Source organism: Amblyomma mixtum, chromosome 2, assembly GCF_055824585.1.
Source record: "Amblyomma mixtum isolate Tamu chromosome 2, ASM5582458v1, whole genome shotgun sequence".
Taxonomy (NCBI): domain Eukaryota; kingdom Metazoa; phylum Arthropoda; class Arachnida; order Ixodida; family Ixodidae; genus Amblyomma; species Amblyomma mixtum.
Window position 1 is genome coordinate 101,186,796 of NC_143013.1, and position 20,138 is coordinate 101,206,933.

Sequence of the window (20,138 nt, forward strand, 5' to 3'; positions counted from 1 at the left end):
TAAACTGTTCAGAAGCAGTAGAGCAACTAGATTCAGATATAGGCTCTTCGTCGGTAACTTCCATGGCGAGACTCCTCGAGGAGCGCGGCACGACCGGCTCCCCTGGCTGCGGTGGAGAGAGCAAGCTGACGTCACGCGTCGCCATAGCAACGGAGAGACTGACGTCACACCATCTGTTAGGCGCAGCGGCGGCTCCTCGAGGAGCAGGTGAGTCCACGGACCACACGACGAGCGGTTAGACCGTGCGCAGTATTGCTTACGCAATAAAAAATCTAGGTGCCGTGACCTTGTGATGTCATCACCACCCACTCACCAGGTCATGAGGAAACTGCCCACCATGGCTGCAGGTGGCAGTTAAATCAATGATCGGTCGCGAGAGGTTGCTCGGGGAGAGCAACCTGAGTCTCACAAGGCCCTCCGGTGGCAGCATCTGCCATCACAGGGCAGCGGTATGATCAACTTCCAGCGATCTATGAATGCAAAGTAGAGAATGGCCAGTTCCGCATATATGGACATTAACCAAATGACGCTATCGCGTCATACCCCTAAGGGAATGGAGACACCAAATTTTTGGTTGGCGTGTTCTTTGTTTCAAACGTTGCGTGTTGCCCTCCAGGACACGTGACACACCAGATACACGCTCCGCGATTAATATATGCGCGGTAAATAATTCATTGCTGCTTTACTTATACGTAGCGATTTCGGTTTCGGTTTCTGAGCTCTGGAATGTGCTATGACTTCACAGCCAGGGAAGAGTCAGATCTCTCGGGAAGAGCAGCAGTGTGATCACGTGGGCGCCAAAACTTGTGACGCACAGACTGCGGCGTCGCCTGCTCTCGGACACAATCTATATACCACTGCATGGTATGCGCGGCGCCTTTCGAAGTGACGGCAAACTTGGTCGGTACTGCGATATGCTTAGGAAACAAGCGAGTAAGGGACGACACCGAGTTCCAAAACCAAGCGGCTCGCCTGCGACCTCGACACACCGCGTATGTATACCAAACACGGTTTTGCATTTAGCTTTGCCACACTGCGCGCCGACCGCGATGCTCTGCGGACGTCTGCGCCGACGGCCAGTAGCCGACAGCGCGTCAGTCGGCCGATCCCCCGGTCACATTACAACGACACGATGCCTCACTGCCCGTAGCGACCAAATACCCACCGCTGTCTTCAATTCTCCCAGCCTGCGCAGCCGCGTTGCGAGAAGTTCCGGGTTTCATGGCTGCTAATTTCGATATCTGCTGCTTGTTTAGCAAACAGCTCTTGAATACGCTGCACGAATGCTCTAAGGTGATTCTACAGGATTCGGCATTTACCGTGCGAGAATGCGATTCCCCCATGTGCCCATGACGACGACTGCACCTGAGCACTATCGCGAAGGGATCGCAATTTATCTCAAATAGTCTGTTTTTTTTATTGCGAAAGCAATACTACGCCAGGCCTAACCGCTCATCGCGTGGTTCGTGCCCCCCCCCCCCCCCCCCTGTTCCTCGAAGAGCCGCCGCCGCTGACGTCAGCCTCTCCGTTGCTGTGGCGACGCGTGACGTCAGCTTGCTCTCTTCACCGCAGCCAGGAGGAGCCGCCGGTCGTGCGGCGCTCCTCGAGGAGTCTCGCCATAGAAGTCACCGAAGAAGAGTCTATATCTGAATCTAGTTGCTCTACTGCTTCTGAAAAGTTTAAGGCGACAGCCATACAAGCTAGAAAGAATGCAAGAAAGAGGTTACAACGTGCCCAAGAAACGGAAGAACAACGAGAACGACTGTGGAAACGACGAGAAGCCGAAGCAGCTGAACGAGCTGTACCGAGTTCAGAAGCTGGGATTAGGCAAGCTAAACGGAATGAAGCCAAGCGGAAACAACGTGCCCAGGAAACGGAGGAACAACGAGAAGAACGTTTGCGAAAACGACGGGAATTAGAAGCAGCTAAGCAAGCTAAGTTTTCGCAACCAACCAGGTTTAACCAGAGCTAAACCACACCATTTTTTTTTGTTCACTCCAGCAGAAAAGGTCGCGTTGCGTCGCTTCCTTCAGTCTGCGGCAGGATAGCGCAGGAGCTTATCGTGCCGTCGCACGTGAGTAGGCTCAACGCACAAACGGCACAGCACGTGACGAGTGCGGACTTTCGGGGCGCTGGAAGAACCGAAGTATCACGCGGACGAAATCGGGGGAAGGGCGCACTGACACGCCTTCGATAAACAAAAAAAAAGGGTCCGCGACCAAGAAATCGTCGCTCTAAACGCTTTGTGGCTGGGCTGGTTGACTGATAAGCTCAGTCGCCGTCGCTTCGGGCATGGCGGCGAATTGCTCCGAAAACGAAACTATACGCAGCCTGTCGCCGGGGGCCTTTCTACACCTGCTGTATTGCGCGCACGTCAGAGGGGTGCCAAAAGCTATCTAACATGCAATTCATACCTGGGGATGAATATTTGGGCGATCGGTTTCAGAGCAAATGGTATACCTTGACACCTCACCAATTCAGGAGCCCGTCCGAATTTAAACGAGCTCTCTCTTGGCGGGACTCTCTCAGCAGCCAACATTATCCAGATCAATGGGGGCCGGAGATGAGGAATAAACGTTTATTGAATTGGGTTGAATTAACGATGTTTTACTGTAAAATGTTGCGCAACTGCAGCTGCTGATAATTTCAGACGGTTCATATTTCTTGGCGCCGCAAGGTGCCACTGGTAAAGGTCCGGTTTTAATACAATTTCATGCGCTTTTTTGCACATAAAATTTATTTCCCGTAAAATTTTGGGCAAGATTTATAAAATCGTAAAACGGGTCCAAATGCGTACATTTAACGGATAATTAGGAAGAGTTGGGAGGTATACCACAAGTTAGCTCAATGGATCGAACATTAAAGAATTATCAGCTGGAATCGGTAGATCCCAGTTCAGAACCAGAAGCTCTCAGATGGGACCAACCAATTACGCAAGCGTGCGTCTGTCAATGTAGATACTTGCGCGCTGAAGCGGTCGTGTAGAGCATGGATGAAAGATTTTGTGAGGCTAGATATGAGGTGCGAAACAACAATGCCATTCTTGACGAGTTTGGAATGTTCATAACTTTAGTTGAGAAACGCAGTTTTGTTGATCTAGGATAAAACTGGCAGCAAACACGCCTAAGAACTGCAACTCGTTTGCAGTACCTCTAGGGCAAACTTGAAGCCTGAGCCACACTATTTGAAGAGGTTATATTAACTCTGTGATTTGAAGGCTTTCAAAATGTTCAGAACGCGGTTACTGAAGCCAGCTCTCTCTTCTAGAACTAAAAAATCATCAACATAACGATACCCCTGTGCAAATCTAATCTGGCTAGGCGTGCGGTCAACCGTCGGTCAAAAAGGTGTTGCTCAGAATTGGGTGCGATCAGGCCACCCTATACAAATATTAGACTTCTGTAGATAAACCGGGCTTTAGATAAACCTTCTATCCCCACCCAACAATTGCGGCGATATGTCGATCGATATAGGCGATATGGAATATTCCATATGGCCTGTGGAAATTTTGCTGGGAAGCCATCGTTTTCTCTGTAAAAAAGAGATAGGCTATCTTCAGAGATCTTGAGTTTGTTTTCTTCGTGAGCTTGAATTGATAACTGTTAGCATTGTTATTGTTGCTGTTGTATCGTATATTTAATTAAATACTTACGTGTCGGACACTTCAGTTCTGACAACGGCTTGTCTCCTGTGTCAATTATTTCTTCGTATTCGTTAAGTTTGCCGGCACAAATCACCAAACCAGAGGGCTTAAATTTCCTGTTTGTTCCATGTGAATTCCACGCAAAAACTAATAATGAAAATAGGGACAGAAAACGAGCAGGTTTTAGCTGAAGAACAATGAATATTAGTGCACCTGATTTTCTATTCGATGGCTCGAAGGCCGTTGCGTGGGATTTTAAGGAACACGGCCTGTATTTCTTCTGCAGAACTTAATATTTCTGTGTTCATGTCATTTTGCTAGCGTTTCATGTGTTTCCAAAAGACGGTACACTGCCACGCCGATGGCTGTGCCAATGCTACTATTTGCTAAATTTTCTGAAGAATGTATTCTTATTGTTAGTCGATATAACATGTTTTAGTACAGTTGTGGGGCCCAATTAATGAAAGTTCTTCTAAATCCCGTGTTTCAAAGCAAGACACAATTTCTGCGTGTTTACTCCCGACTTTCCAAGCCCCATGTTTGAGAGAGAATAAACTTCATTGAGAAATTAACGTTGAGAGGTGCTTGACGATCAGGTTGGTGGGGTCCGCGTTCCAGAATTCCAGTTTCGAACACAGACCGACACAACATACCACACGCCCGTGAATGGGATTCACGACGAAATTCTCGTAGATTGTCACGTCACCTGCGGATACAAAAGAAACTATTTACAGCTGTCCATAAGTTGTAAACCACAGCAATACTCAACCTTTATTGTATCAACCTGAACTAAAATCGTGAGAACCAGTCTTTATTGTTTTCAAAAGATTTTTAAAGATTTTTTTTGCAAAGCGTGCATAAATTTTGATTCAGTTCCGCGCCTGCGATTGCAGCGCCGCGGTGCTCGTGACCGGTGTGATCCGCGTTGCTATGGCAACCGACAATGGCGGAGGCGTTTCTCGCCGTGGCCACGAGTGCATGAAGCTCCCACCGCCAGCATCGATGCCCGAATCGTGGGAACCGACGAGGGGCAGCAAGTACGGCGTCGGTGAGTGTCAGAGGCCTCGCAGACGCACTTGTCAGCAAAGGCGCAGCACTGCCCGTTGCTGCTAAGGCGATGGATCCGGCGCTGTCGCATGCCGAGGCCACCTGTTGACGCGCAAAGTTTCGCTTGGCGTAACCCGATGCCGTGTTTGGAACAAGTGGTCATGCGTGCAAAGTGCGTGCAGCTGTGCCAGCCGTAAGCGAGGAAGGCGCTTACGTTCAGAAATAAAATTGAACTGAGCGTCCGCAGCCCGTGCTTGCAGTGACACTGATTTCTTTGTCGTTGCGGTGGTAATCGCTGTCGTCAGTTCGGCCGTGCCAGCCCATTAGAGCGGTCATCCCTGTTGGGCACAGGCGCTGTCATTAGCTGCGGTGGTTTCGACCAGCTGCAGCGGGCTTTGGCTGTTCCGTGTGCAAGTGCACAGTAGCCGGCTACGGCGCGATTGTGCACAAAATCTGTATTCCCTGTACCCCGAAAACTAGAGAGAGCGATACCATGAATGAGGAAGTTGCGGAAGTCTTCTCTGCGAAACGATTAGTGCGCTGGGATTAAGATCTTTGGTCGAGGCTGAAGGAAGGGCTGACCTGGAGGCCTAAGCCCTCTCATTCTTGTGTTAAGTCGGAGCATTGCGCGTGTCTCGTTTGCGGAGTCAAACCACTTGTCACGTTAATCGGACTTCTGTTTTGCCTCCTGTCGAATTTTCAATGGGCATGGGCTGTCAGTAGAACTAGAAACAATGCAGGGGTTGAGCGTAATTTATATCAGCTCGTTCTGAGCTCAGCAGTTGCAAAACACGAAAACAGATCATAATCAGTTTCGCGTCGATTGGTGCCGAAGAGGTAAACATCGAAGATACCAAATCTTGCAAAAGAAAAAGGGATGCAATGCAATGCGTGCTGTATGTGGGTGCTGTAATTTAAGAGCACCTCGCAGCCCTTGTGGGTACAACATGTGCAGTGTCAAACTTGTGGTGAGGAGGCACTACTGAAGCTGCATCTGAGACGCATGCATTTTTTGCTGGTAACTGTCGTGCCCATGACAAGCTCAGAGCTGTGGTAGCTTGCTGTTCCATACGTAGGTGGTCCATGATGTAAGACTTGTATGAGTACAGCATGTGGTTGTGGGCATATGATTCAAGTTACATTTCTGCAGTGCACAAATAAGGCTGGAGCATATACAGCTTGTATGAGGGCTCCGAGAGCTGTGGTTTATCTTCACATCTTCAGTGTGCAATAATTGCAAAGGTAAGGGTCAGGGAAAGTGTTTACATGAACACAAGAGGCAAAACAGCAGATGCCATAAATAGGTTTCAGGAAATCAGTTGTACAATATTTTCTTTCTATTATCAAAATAGGGATGCACCCAAGAAGTTCGCATCATTTCACATTTCGCATCATAGCCGCATAGATGCGATGTCAGTGCACGTTAAAGAACCCCAGATGGTCGAAATTTCCGGAGCCCTCCACTACGGCGTCTCTCATAGCCTTAGTCGCTTTGGGACGTTAAACCCCATAAACCAACCATAAACCAACCAGAAGTGACTAGGCTCTGGTGTTATTGTTCAGTAGGATCGTTTAACCACAGGCTTGAGTGTGTCCTATTCTGAAAATTCTATAACATGCTGCCCCAGCACTTTGGCGTGTAGACTGATGAAGTTGTATTGTTGCTTTGTGAACTATCTAGCCCAACAGCGACCGTGATGATGTGCAGTGATTTAAAGCTTTATTCTATGTTACAGGACTAGTTCATTCTTTTTGGTTTAACAGCTTCAGAGCGGGGTTCATATGCTAACAGTTGTATTACTTCCTAGGTGGCATGATGGACTTCGTGTCGCAGTAACTGTGTACACATTCTATAGAAACATGTTTTCGACTCAGAAATATGTTCTGTCACCAAACAATATCTTCTTGGAGAGCAGATCAGGCTTCAGTTTTTTAACACTTCAGTGAGTGGCATAATGTCTTATGTGTTGTGCTCCACACCACAACCTTAGATCTAAGTTCTTTCCCTTGAGACAGTGTCTTGATGCGAGCAGGATTCTAACTCAAATGTTGGAGCTTGCTCCAGGATTGCCTTTGTTATTGCTCAGGAGTCGCTGGAAGTGTTACTTGATATATTGTGCTTCTGTTTGTATGTGTGTTGATATATACAGCTGTCTAGTGTAGTTCCGCCCAAGTACAGATGTAAAATGCGACAAAATGTGCCTTAACTAAGGGTGAAGGTAATGCTAGATCAATTTTGAAGATAGCAATCAATTTTTGGGGCTCTGCTTTGTTATGCATTTGAAGTGTGCAGCTGTTGCTTTGCCTCTTGATCTGTGGTTGATTGACAGTGCTTGGCTGTGCATTGTTACTGAAATTTAGTTGCTTGACTAATTGCAGGTACTTGGATAGTAGTTGGAGTGCAGTTTGTTTTGGCTCTTGTGGGCAGACTTGATAAGCATTGGATATGGATGGTTGTTGCATTCTAGTGAGAGCATCTCAAAATTGCTGTTGTGCACATTGGCCTAGACTCTCTGAAAACTGTGACCACTTGCGACCTTTTCCTCTTCGTCCCCTCGCAGGGGTGCACACAGAGCAGGATGTGTACGAGGTGAACGGGAGGCATTTTGAATGCCATTTTCTTTTCTCTAGGCTTGTTCAGTTTGCATTGCTAGCTTGGATGGCTCTGCCACTCTTTTTGTATTTCTTGGCACACTGCTTATAGTTGTATGCGACTTAAACAAACAGCGGTTAGCAACAATGGATCACGGCTTGCATAACGCTGTTTTACTCTGCTGACTAACCACAGTAAATGTAATCAGCTTTGTAATGACTGACTGCATAGAGTCTTCCTTCTTAGAGCTCACACCGAAAACTGTATTGAACAAGCGATAGGCACCGGTGTTCTTGTTCTTGGGATATCGTCTTGCGATTAGCTTTCAGTTTATGTAGCAAGAAAACCTTCTATGCTGCATGATTTTCTTGGCATAGAGGAATTCCGTGAGGCGGTTGCGATTGTGAGTGGAGCTTCAGTGCCGAGTGAACTTGTATAGCTATGTACATATTGTACTGTATGGCTGTGTTGGGGCCAGTGCCGTTCTCACTTCAAAAGAGCAAAACAGGTCATGCTTGTGCCTGTGCAGTGGTGGCTCCGTTCGGGGGCGATGCTGCGAAGCACGGTCTCCCGCTCACTCTCGGCCAGACGGTGCACATCCTGGAGCAATGTGGTGGTGAGTTTGGCTCTGGGGCCTCTGCTGAAAGTGCACAGTGGGCTGTTTACTTTTTTGAGCATTTGTGCTTTGCTCGGATGCTCGGATGCTCGGACTCTGCTCTGTGTGTTCATACATGGTGTATGCATTGCCATTATCAATTATTAATGCAGCTTCACTTGAGGTGCAGCAAAATCTTGATGACAAATACCCCCCGGCACAGAGGATAATATTCATTCACTGCCATCTCAAACACGCCCTAACATATACACGCACTAAAGAAAGTGCGTTCTTGTTTGGGCATTTCCACATTTCCGGCCATTTTTATTCCGTGATGATATCAGCCTTTTCTGATGCAGAAATGCATTTCGGAGATCCTGCAAGAGGTTTTTTCACCCACTCTTGCGTGCGTGCTGTTGAGCGTGTCTGGGTGACAATCCAGGTCTACCTTTCTATACAACAAAAACACCACCCATGTCTTTAAAAGGTTATGCTGTGTACACGGCTGCATTTAGCATACATTGCACAAATGTCTCGTGATTCTGATCTGTTAATGATACAGTCCCACAGATAAATTGGTTGGTGTATACTATTGGCATCTCCCTTTAATTAGGCCGCCGCGGTGGCTCAGTGGTTATGGCGCTCGACTGTTGACCCGAAAGACACGGGTTCGATCCCGGCCGCGGCGGTTGGGTTTCGATGGAGGCAAAATTCTAGAGGCCCGTGTACTGTGCGATGTCAGTGCATGTTAAAGAACCCTAGGTGGTCGAAATTTCCGGAGCCTTTCTCTACGGCGTCCCTCATAGCCTGAGTCTGTTTGGGACATTGAACCCTATAAAACCAAACCAAACCAAACCAAACCAAACCTTTTAATTAGGTGACAAGTGCCACTTTGTCTAGTGGCAGCTTCCAGTTAAGCAGTGCCACCTGGGAGCAAATGGGAGAAATTTTCTCAGAACGGATAAGAGCACAATAAAAAACGTTCATTCCCATTGGCTCTTTGTTACTAGTGGTGTGGCTTTGAACACTTAACGCAGCAGTTCGATTCCCCTTGGTAAAAATTAGTTTTATCTTGCCTTTATCTTGTCTTTCTTAACAAGAACAATTGACACCCTGAAAATCGTTTACTATCTTCCATGGATGTATGTTACCTTTTAGCTTGCATTCGGGGGCACTTTCGAGCCAAAATCGCCAAATAAAAAGCTGCGACACAAGCTGGGATATCAAACCGGAAGATGGAGTGCTGTACTTTTGAGAGAGCATTGTTACACGTCTGCGTCATCCGGGTGAGCGTGGAAGAATAGGAAGATGAAAAAGTAGTAGTATAAGAAGGAGATGTACCGAATTGATTGGTGGGAGTGTACTCATCAGCAGATGCACTCAGCATTTCGCTTGTGTATCCGCAAATTTTTTCTTTGATTTTTCTGATGGTGGACGTCTGAGAGCTCATGAAAAGGTATATTCATTACATTGCTCGTATTACTACACCTAGCAGAGCATCTCAGAAACCCAAGCCATGCACCAGCTCGGGGTATAAATTTGGCGTCATAACTTTTTCTTCGGTGGGTTGAATGGTCTGCTGTGAACTAATCTAGTTCATTCACATCAAGGTGACCAGCACAGATGCATAGATGAAATATGAAAAAATAGGCTTGAGTGTTTCACAAGAAATTTTTGAAAGACTTTGCCATCCGTCAAGTATACTGTTAGCCTAGGCAAGAACGATACTGTTCTAGATTATTCAATTATTAAGATAGATGGCTTGCCCTGCCGCAGATATTTATTGTGGGCTCAGTGATAAGGCATTGTGCACTCTTGAAATTATGTAGCAGCCTGCATTTTCTTTTCTTTGCATTATCGTCCATGGCTTAAGCCTCATGAACTTACTGGTGTATCAGTAGCATTAGCAGATGCTGAATGATGGGTGTCCTAAGTTTCTCACTTTACAGAGTTTTGTAATGTCTTGTGAAGACCAGGTCTTCAAGAAGCGATGCTACATTATGTTGGCATTATATGTGAGGTGGCATATGCCACTTGATATCTGTCTATGCTTTGTCTCTTTCATCTTTTTTTGGTGGTTATGCTTTTGCTGAGCTGCAATTGTTGGTAGATCTCATGGCTTGTGAAGAGATTTTAGCTCCATAATGCTTGAGCTGAACGTGAGTGGATCCGACCTCTGCAGGCTGGTTCAGGGGCCACCGTATTGGGGACAAGGCACAAAAGGTGAGCTGTCTTCTGCATGTCTGACCCCATACTTGTGCGCTACTGGCTGCATCTGGAAGTTTTTTTTTTTTCATTTCTAATATAAGCAGAAAAGAATTCAATATGTCTCATTTATGTAAACTTTTTAGCTATCATAGAATCTCAGAAAGAAAAGAAGCCAGTGTTTAACGAATTTTGTTTTTCTTTTGCGCTTGTATGTTTCGAAGAAATGGTTCCTTTCATACTGTTTCTTGTTTTTGTTTTCTTAAATATTTTTTCTTGTGTGTGATCGGCACAGTATATATGCAGTGCAGAATGAAACGAAGATATATTTTATGCATTGGGAAGGATACATAGCAATAGCTTGTGGTGGAACCACAGTGGAACCATGAACAGTCTGTCGACTTTAATGACACAGGCAGCACAGCTTGTATATAAGGCGCAACTAGCATGGAAACATATTCTAAATGTCCCTAATTGCAAACTTATCAGATGTATAATAAGTGTGCATGCAGTATGTTTCTTTTTTGAAGAATACAGTAACGTTACCCGATAAACATACTTTAAACCAATGCATTTGAGCATTCAAGTGAAAAAAATTCTAGAGGCCCGTGTACTGTGCGATGTCAGTGCATGTTAAAGAACCCCATATGGTAGAAATTTTTGGAGCCCTTCACCATGGCGTCCCTCATAGCCTGAGTCGCTTTCGAACGTTAAACCCCTATAAATCCGTAAACTTTTCAAATTCAACAAAAAGAGCTGGTCCCGTGGACAGCGTACCTCTTATAAATAAATGAATGGTTTCTTGCAGTTAGTCTAATGCAAAATATTTGTGTTTGTAAATAGATGTAAGATACTGAGCATTGTTGGTTAGTTAACTTTGGACAAACAACATTGGGAGTCATCATTGGAAGGGAAATAAGCAAGGATGAAGGAGTAACTCTGTGTGCTACTCACTTCTAACTAACAGCTCCATTCAGAGCATTAATTCAGAACCATATATAGACCATCTTTGTTTCCAGCACAGATGGTTTGATGTCTGTCACACTTTTTCATTCCAGCTGACAGCACTTGTGGTTGCATACTGACGAGGTTATGTTCATTTACCTGAGTTCCAGTGGGGATGTTAGATTTATGGTGTTAATGTTAGCTGTATCCCTGAACATCTCTTGATTGAGCTCTTCAGTTCATTTTCACTCTGTCTTGTTTGAGTTCCACTTGTGCAGGAAAGGATTTAGTTGTCACCTTCATAGACTGTTCTGAAGTGTTCTTCGAAGGAACTTCAATAGGAGTGACAGGGATGAGTTTTATTCTGAGTCTTAGTGTTACTGGGAATGGTGCTGGTTATCTTGTTTTGGTTCGCTTTTAAACCAGCATTACCAAAGGAACTACTTGCCTTATGATCGGAGGGACTATTTTCTTACTTTTTCTTGTTGATACCTGGTGTTTTTAAAGTGACAAAGAGAAGCGGGCTTTAAATGGTGTGTGGTCTTTGTTTAGGAAGGAGAGTGTGGAGACAGCAGCCTTGTTGAGATATCACTACTGGTGATATCGGTACTTACTAGACAGGCGATGAAACCTGGGATTTCGGGAGTTCATAAGCTCCGTGACAGTTAACTGTAGGAGAAATGCAGTACAAAACCCCTGCCCTGGAGATGTGGCTTTTAACGTGCACATAAAGGTTATGGGTATGCTTGGGTTCTATTGGGGCTTTAATGTGTTATAAATGGCCGCTTTCTTTATGTAGTGGTGCTTGAAACAAAGCCATTTTTATTTTGCCTCTCTTCACTGTTCTGAATGCCCTGCCTGGAAAGTCTTGGATCCCCATAGTTGACTCGTACCAGTGCAGAACACTACAGCTTAATTGTGAAGCTACAGCTTAATTGGGAAATTGGTGAAGCTGGCGTCATCTAAGGACGCTTCTTGTAACTAGACATGCCTGGCATAGTAGTTGTATTCATGCAAAACAATTTTTTTTTCCCGTGACTTTCTGGCGTTATAAGTTGGCAACTGTGGGCTCCGTTGCCAGAAAAAGTAGCCACGGGGCACAATGGTTGATGTACTCGTGAGTGGAATTTGGCTAACCTGAATTTATCCGAGTTTGTTCTTACAGACTGACTGTCTTGAAACACATGTGTTGATGCCTGATTTGTTGTTAGAATTTAAAAGCCTGGACAAATTGTTCCTGAGCATATGTGAGCCGTACTTTGTTCCAGAGGGACTCACTCTTCACAATTCCCCGACTTCAGCGAAGCTAGATGGTGTACACTCTTGCACAGTAGCTGAATTCCTACTACAGTGCCTAGTTTGTCTCTCCTCTTGTAAAAGTTGTACAGAAATGTAGCATTTTAGGTGCTGTGTACTCAACCAGTGGTAAATTTTTGAGAAAGTGTTGTATTGAAACTGACACCTGTCTTTGCAGTGTGAATTTGGACTACTGTTCTCTGACAAGTGCTTAGTTTGTACTGTGACTTAGGCGAGTTGGTTTGATTGTAGAGCTTAAAGTGGAGCAGTTAGATTCAGGATCCGTGGTAAATGACACTGATTTGAGTCCTTTGGTCTTGGTTCCTACGCTTAGACTTAGTAAGTGTAGTTTGGTAAGTAACGTTTAGAAGACGTCTGAAGTGGGCAGGATGTGCATTGTTGCTTGCTTTTTTTTATGTTGAATAAGAGAGAAGGCAGCTGATCTCTCTGCGATAGATTGGTGCACCTGTAGGGGTTTCGTCGCCTGAATATTGTTTCCTGTGTGCAGGGCATCTTCCCAGCGTCCCACATCGCTGTCAAGCCCTGCCATGTCACTAACCAAGGGTAAGCATTCAGGAACTGCATGCGTGAGTCTCTTGCATTGTTAGTGGACCTGATGTGTGTTTTGGTCAGTTTTATGGGTAAACAGACTGGACCGGGGGAGATTGGTATGCATTACCTAGCATTTGATGCAGAGATGGGTGTGATTCTTAAAAGGTGAGGGTGGACATAAACGAGAGAAGAAAGCCTTGAAGAGGGGGCTTGAGCCAGTGTCTGCTCTGAGTTCTTACTGGAGGAAAAAGGTCACGGGAAGGTCGGTCTGCCTGGATCATCGAGCAGATAATGCTATATCTGGGTGCCTCGTGATAATGTACGGCACAATAGGGGATATTCAAAATTCCGCAAGCGCGCTTTCCCACAGAACTATGTTGCCAAAAACAAGATGGCCGACTTCGCTGTAAAGAAACTACCTAGGCTACAGGACAACTGCTAAAAGTGTGGATAGAATGTAAGAAACGTATTTTGGAAGAATCAAACAAAAAACTGGTCTTTCTTGTTTTGTTTCAGCTGGAAACATATGGTCAGCCATCTTGTTTTTGGCAACATTACTATGCAGGAAAGCGCACTTGCCGAATTTTGAATATCCCCTATTCAGGCACATGAACACCACCAAGGTATGTGTAGGCGCAGAAACTCCAAGGCCCTAAGATGGGCTGCTCGGAAGGTCACCATCAAAATAACCAGTCTTGTGTCAACATATGGTGAGCACTTGCATCTGCAGTATGAACTGAGAGCTATTGCTTTTCCAGCGAATGGTGCCTGTGATGCCCTACTCTTTCATTGGCACTTGAAGGGAGACAAATTATGTTTTTTTTACAATGTACCGTATAAACTCGTGTAAGAGCGGCACTTTGTACAATGTACCGTATAAACTCGTGTAAGAGCGGCACTTTGTTTTTTAAATTCAGATATAGATTCTGAAGGTGCGGCCCATACGCAAATTAAAGAAAAACATGTAATCATTATTTTTTTCTCAATTATTGAGTCCAAAACGGGGTGCAGCCCATACACGGGTACGGTCCTAACACGAGGTTATACAATACACACTAATCTATGCCTGGACAACACAAACGAACACAAAGCAGACAACACAATGAAACAAACACAACAGGAAACTTGAATGGTTATATGCTCCAATTTTTATGGTCCATGGGCCCTGTACTGTGCGTGGACACAGTGTATAGGTAAATTTTGTTGCTTGGCAACATTTCCATCTGAACGACATACCTAGTGTAGCTTGCCTGAGAGTCACTTCTCAGAAGCAAGTTGTATATGATAGCACACGAAACTCGCTGCTGAGTTCTGGGCTGCCACCTGCAGATCTTTTTTAAAAGCCAAAAAGTAGCCTGTACTTTAAAAAGTGAAGTTTGTGTTTATGGCCTCATTTTCGAAGACCGAAAATTTGGACCCTACATTTTTCAGACGTGCTTGATTATTCGGACTTTTTCGTGGCACCGCAACATAGCCCACAGAGCCAGTGTGTAAGAGCGCCCGAAATTTCGGATGCATCACTAGTGATTGCTCAATTTTTCGGCGCTGCCGCTAATTGCCGAGCGACCATATAATGCATATAGAGGAACCTCATTAGTTCAGACTTCATGGGGGATCGAAAAGTTGATCCAATACATTGGAACTTAAGCTAAAAGGGAGCCTCTTCAACGGCGAGGCTAATATTTTCCGCGGGTTCACACATCGCACACGAGTGGCTGCGAGCTGGTAGCGTTCTCGGATGTCATCCGCTGCTAAAGTTTGAATAGTAAAGTCAAAGTTCACGGAACTCATCTGTGCCGAGTTCTTTCATCCTGAATATGCAAAGATGCAGTAATGAAGCACGTGGGAAGAGACTTACGGCTTCATAGAGATAGAAAGCAGAAGAAAATGACGATGCTTCAAGGCTAGAAGTTCGTACTTGCAACAAAAATGCACCGCATTCCCAATTGTTCTATTGCAACACTGTGAAAACTTACGTTTTGGTGACAAACCAAATGCCTTTCATTATATGCAAGCTACAGCAGAGTGCATACAGCAACATATATGCCACCATTTTTTATATTGGTTTTCGCTTTAGTCGTTAGGCAGGCCTGATTAGGAATACGAAAGCCATTGCTGACGGAGCACTTGCTTTGGCCATTGTCATGTCTTTCTTATCTTTATTGTCATCTTTGCCTATTTGTTTCAAGCCCTCCATACAGTGGGTGCAGCACTATTTCACCATTGGCGGGTTCGCTTTTGTGTCGGAACTTTTAGCCAGCCCACTTGTTCATCTGTGACGAGCTGACAGTAGTACAACCATTAGAATGCCGATCTCATGAAAGCAGTCGCTGCCTCTCATCTGTGTGCACAGCGCCGGGAAAGATTTCGAGTCGTGAAGTATGAGCATGTGCACGAAACTGCTGATCCCTTCCTCCACCATACTGGCCATTAGAAGTGGATGTAAACTGATTTTTATGTTGAAATTTGATTTTTCAGTGCTTTTGTGGTCCTTGAGAGTCTGGAAAATTTGTCGTCGACTGTATTAGTGCTGCTGCTCTGTGAGATGTGCAGTATGCAAGCTAGGTTAATGCGCACTGTTGATAAGTTTGGGCCAGAAAAAGGGAACAAAAGAGGATCGTGAACGGTCTGCGTGTTTCCACTTCATTATTCCCACATCCCTGTGTGCAAACCTGCACGAGGAGTGCATTGGTCACTTGTCTGTTCGGGGGTTTTTTTTTAGGTCATCGTGTTTCTCCGCATTTGTTCTTGACACATGTGAAGGGATCTGCAGGCTGTATAAATTACATGGTGCAAGATGGTGTGGGGTCCTTGCTATGCAAAAATATACTCCTCCACACTTTCTGAGAAGCAAAAACAATGCATTATTGTGCTTTTGTTGGAGAACCGAAACCGAGAAATGGACAAATTTCTCTTATTCCTTGAAGGAGGGAGTTCACTGCATGTGCGAAAGAATGTGAAAAGATGAAACACCACTGTGCGTCAAAAGCATGCACATTTATGCAGCAGCACTGGGTACTGAAGCTTTGTGCAAGTCCCACATAACACCTCAGGTATTTAATGTTCCGGCCTGCCGACAAGTAGGGCACCCTGCACATATGGAATGTGGAATGTGTGCGGAGGTAGTTGAGTTTTCCCGATTATTGCCTGCAGGCCATACGAGACGGTGGAGCCGGCAGAGGGGCCCACGGCGCGCGAGGTGGCCAGTGTGCTGCGAGAGTGGCATCCACTCTGGAAGAAGCTGTACCTGGTGAGTGTGCTCTGCCCCATCTGCAGGATCTGCAGAACAGTAGTCGTAGGAGTAGTAGCAGTTGTTGTAGTATAGTGTTTTATTTAGCCATAATGTCCAATATGCCCCTGAGGAGACGGTAAAGGAGGCCTCATGACGAAGCCTATGATTTTCAGTTTAATTCAAAGTGTTGTTTAATTTTTTGGAGAAAAGAAGGCCCACGGGATAAAAGCCATTACAAGGCAGCTTGATTTGTCGTGGAGCCCTTTACATGGTGACAGACAGCATATAGCACTGACATGTATGCATAATACATCAGGTGGAAACTGGATGAGTGACGTGATTTCAGTTGCGCAGTACTAACTATAAAGAATACAAGGCGTTAATTACTGCTACCCAAGTCGGAGTGCTATGGGACACTGTGGCAAGTAAGAATTGAACAGATGCAAGACATCAGTACCGAAGTTAAAAATACTATGCTACTAAACACTAATAACAAAAAATAACTACCTAAATAATAAACAACCACTGAAAAAGGAAAAAAGTCACATTTGAGATATCTACATATGCATACAGTGCATTGAGAATGATACAAGATGTACAGGAAATATACAAAATACAGTATATATATTCAAAGAAAAGAAAATGCTCATCTATCAGAAGCATCTTTACCAGGCCTGTCCCGTGTCTCTCCAAATAACCCTGTCCTTTGCCAGTTGCGGCCAGCCTATCCCTGCAAACTTCCTAATCTTGTCCGGCCACCTAACTTTCTGCTGCCCCCAGCTACGCTTGCCTTCTCTTGGAATCCACTCCGTTACCCTCAAGGACCAGCGGTTATCTTGCCTTCGCATTACATGCCCTGCCCAAGCCCATTTCTTCCTCTTGATTTCGACCAAGATGTCTTTAACCCGTGTTTGTTCCCTCACCCACTCCGCCTGCTTCCGATCTCTTTCCATAGCTTGCTGCGTTTTCCTTAACTTAAGCTGAAACTTTTTCGTTAGCCTCCATGTTTCTGACCCATAGGTGAGTACTGGTAAGATACAGCTGTTGCATACTTTTCTCTAAAATGGTAAACAAATGCTATCTGTGGAGATGCGTAGTGCTTGGGTGAAGTGCTTCATTCGGGATGCATGCGAAATGCAGGATGTGTACAAGTTTATGATGCGAATGCTCAGCATGAGCTGCCGTGGGGTAAGGGAGGAAGTTCAGAAAATAGGGTTTAGTTAGGGCGAGGGGGAATGGACAGTGTTTTGTGTTTTTGATGTTCACGACTAATGACGAATTCCACTGGGTAATCTGGATCGGGTTTTGAGTTCTACTGTTTGTTTCAGAGGAACTTGCTGTGCGATGAAGCACTCTCACTTTGAGGGTAGATGCCATCCGTTCCAGAGCGGCCAATCTGCTTTTGGCTGTTTCTAATGTGGTTTGCAACATTGCCCGTTAAGCCTGGGTGCTTCTGCATTTCTGACACTGTCGCCAGAGTGAAGAGTGATGCTTCTGTCCACGGTCGTTTGAAGGAGACCGGTGTCGGTGGCATTGGGGAAATGTAGGGGTGGTATTCTCCCGGTGTCGCCTTTTGCGACATGTCGCCTTCGCTCTTCGCTGATTGGCTCGAGCCGTGGTGACGGCGGCATGACGACACGGATCCGCCTTCCTGCTACGTCATCGTGACGTCGCCCCAATTTACTACGCTTAGTCAAACAACGAAATGCGCTGAAGCGATTCACGCGGGCAACGGGCTACGAAATTGATACTAGACTCCATGGATCCTACTCTCCTTGCCTGGTTTTTGAGTTGCGAAGAAGAGTGGCGTGTCCGCGGACATCGCGACCAGTTTGCCTTGCCCGACGAATCTATTCGGCGGCATTACCGGCTGCCGAAGAGCACAGCACTGTGGCTACTGTCTGCTGAGCCGGACTGCCGCTCGCCATGCGAACTTACTTTGCACCGTCGTAAACAGACGACGAAGCACACGTTGCCCGCTGCGACGAGATGGCCTTGGCAGCGCTTGTGCTCGCGTCTACATTACCCTTCAAGGCGTTTTAATGTACGTTACTGCAACGAAACAGTGTCTGCATGAGCCAAAGAGGATTTAAAGCAATGTGACGACTTTTACAAACCTACAACTGAACATTAGAGAGCTTTAGTATTGCGGGCTTTGCGCAATTGCGTGCATAGCGGAATAGCGGGTCCCGAGTGTGCATGCGCAGAATGCTAATGGGGAAATAGCGTTAGTGTACGAACGCAATCGGAAGTTGCAGCTTTTGCGCCCTTAGCGTGAAAACATGTCGGCGTCCTTCCAAGTGAGAGCCGCCCGCTTCAGCTGATTCAGCAGTCCTTGCAATTCCGGTCGGCATGTTTACCAGCAACTACTGGTGTTGTTGCTTTTCGCTACAACTTACCTTGCTTTGACGATAAAGTTTAAGCTGCAATTCAGCCTAGTTTTTCAGATACGCTCTCGATTCTGGAGAATGCAAGCCTAATGGGACCTCAAGCTACACTGCTACCATCTGCAACTGCCCGAAACGCAGCCGGAACCTAGCACAAACGTTCGGAACGAATCAAAAATAGATTTGGAGCTTTTTCACGGTGTTTTATAGACTTAAATGAAGTAAAGCGAGTTTATATTAAATTTGCAAAAGTTTTTTGAACATTAGACGTCATGTGATGGCAAATATTCTTGCTCGAACGGCTTGTAGTGAACATTGCCTTGACTAGATGGCACCACGGTTTTGTGTTTCTTACTTCATTTTATTTCAATTTCGGTATCATTTTGCAGGCGAAAATAGGCGCTGCAATAATAATTCGTTTAATAAACTTGGAGATATTATACTTTGGCAAGTTAGCGGCAGTGTTGACCATTTTAGAACGACCGTTTGCATCCATGTCAAGCAGATGGCGAATGACGTTTTAGAAACGCTATACTAAAACTGTCTGAGGGGATAAGTTGCTTGCGGCACACTAACATAATTTCCCTTAGGTCCGCTATCACGCTAACGCTATACTAAAACTCTCTATTAACACCTCCATGTTGTCGTTCACTTGTTTCAGACACCAAAATGAAAAGCGCCATTTTCTTCACTGCTTAAACCGCACTCGTGTTCGTAAAACGAATGATAAATTTTACATGAGTGTCATCAGTCTAGCATTGTGAATACTCATTGGCTGTAGTACGTAGAATATGCTGCTTGAAATAAAAAACAAACATCTCTGCAATAATTAACAACTACTAATCAGAGATACAAAACTATTGCTGCTAGTGAATCAGCAATGGTAAATTGTCGCTTCTCGGAGTGAATGAAAGTACCGCCGACGAAAGTGCCGGCGGCGTTCTCCGTTTTTTCGAGCAACTGTACGCAGTTTTTTAGGCCCCGCCCTAATGCGACATGTCGCAAAAGGTCACACCGGGAGAATACTACCCTAGGTTCTCTTAGACGTATTTATTAAAAGAATGTTTCTTGAATGGCCTCACAAACAGTCAAAAATTAACCGGCTGCATCTACGCTGCAGTGCTAAACCATCAGGATAGATGAAGCGGTGCGTACACATATGCAGGGCATGCACTCATTCTCTGTGTTCAGCCTTGTTGTCGTTGGCCATTGGGCATGGCAAAATGTGGTGCGCCTCACAATCTGAGTGCAAGGTATGGCAGAACGGTTTCATTATCACTGGCCTATGGCGAGCGAAAATGTGGAGCCCGATTCCAGGCTTCTTGCCGGAGCATGTTCATGTTTCGCTGGTCGTTCAGATTGGATCGCTCTGTGGCAGATTCAGTTGCTCTGCCGTGGATTCAGAATCCAGCTCCAAATAGACCAGTGGAATTCGGCATAATTTTCTCGATTCTGAGATTGAGAATTCCCAGATTCTCGAGACATGGTGATGGTTCCTGCGGAGTGGTGGGGGGTTCTGGTTATCTGTAGGTGACTTACTCCGTCAAACTATGGTAAGAACTGTATTAACAGCTAATGCGGTAAAAAAGATCATGACAAGTAACAGATACACACACAATCGCATGGTGATGCTACACAGGGGA

At 45.5% G+C, this 20,138-nt stretch overlaps 1 protein-coding gene across 1 annotated transcript in view; it reads left to right on the top strand.

Annotated features, from left to right (window-relative positions):
• The first annotated feature begins 4,542 nt into the window (after positions 1–4,542).
• The window catches only part of spg (dedicator of cytokinesis spg), a 116,367-nt gene continuing 100,771 nt past the window's right edge, over positions 4,543–20,138 (top strand). The window contains exons 1-5 of the mRNA XM_089572280.1: positions 4,543–4,691; positions 7,813–7,899; positions 10,061–10,101; positions 12,833–12,888; positions 16,030–16,126. Of these exons, the coding sequence (XP_089428406.1) occupies positions 4,574–4,691; positions 7,813–7,899; positions 10,061–10,101; positions 12,833–12,888; positions 16,030–16,126 (399 nt within the window). The 5' untranslated portion in view covers positions 4,543–4,573. The remainder of the gene's footprint in view (positions 4,692–7,812; positions 7,900–10,060; positions 10,102–12,832; positions 12,889–16,029; positions 16,127–20,138) is intronic.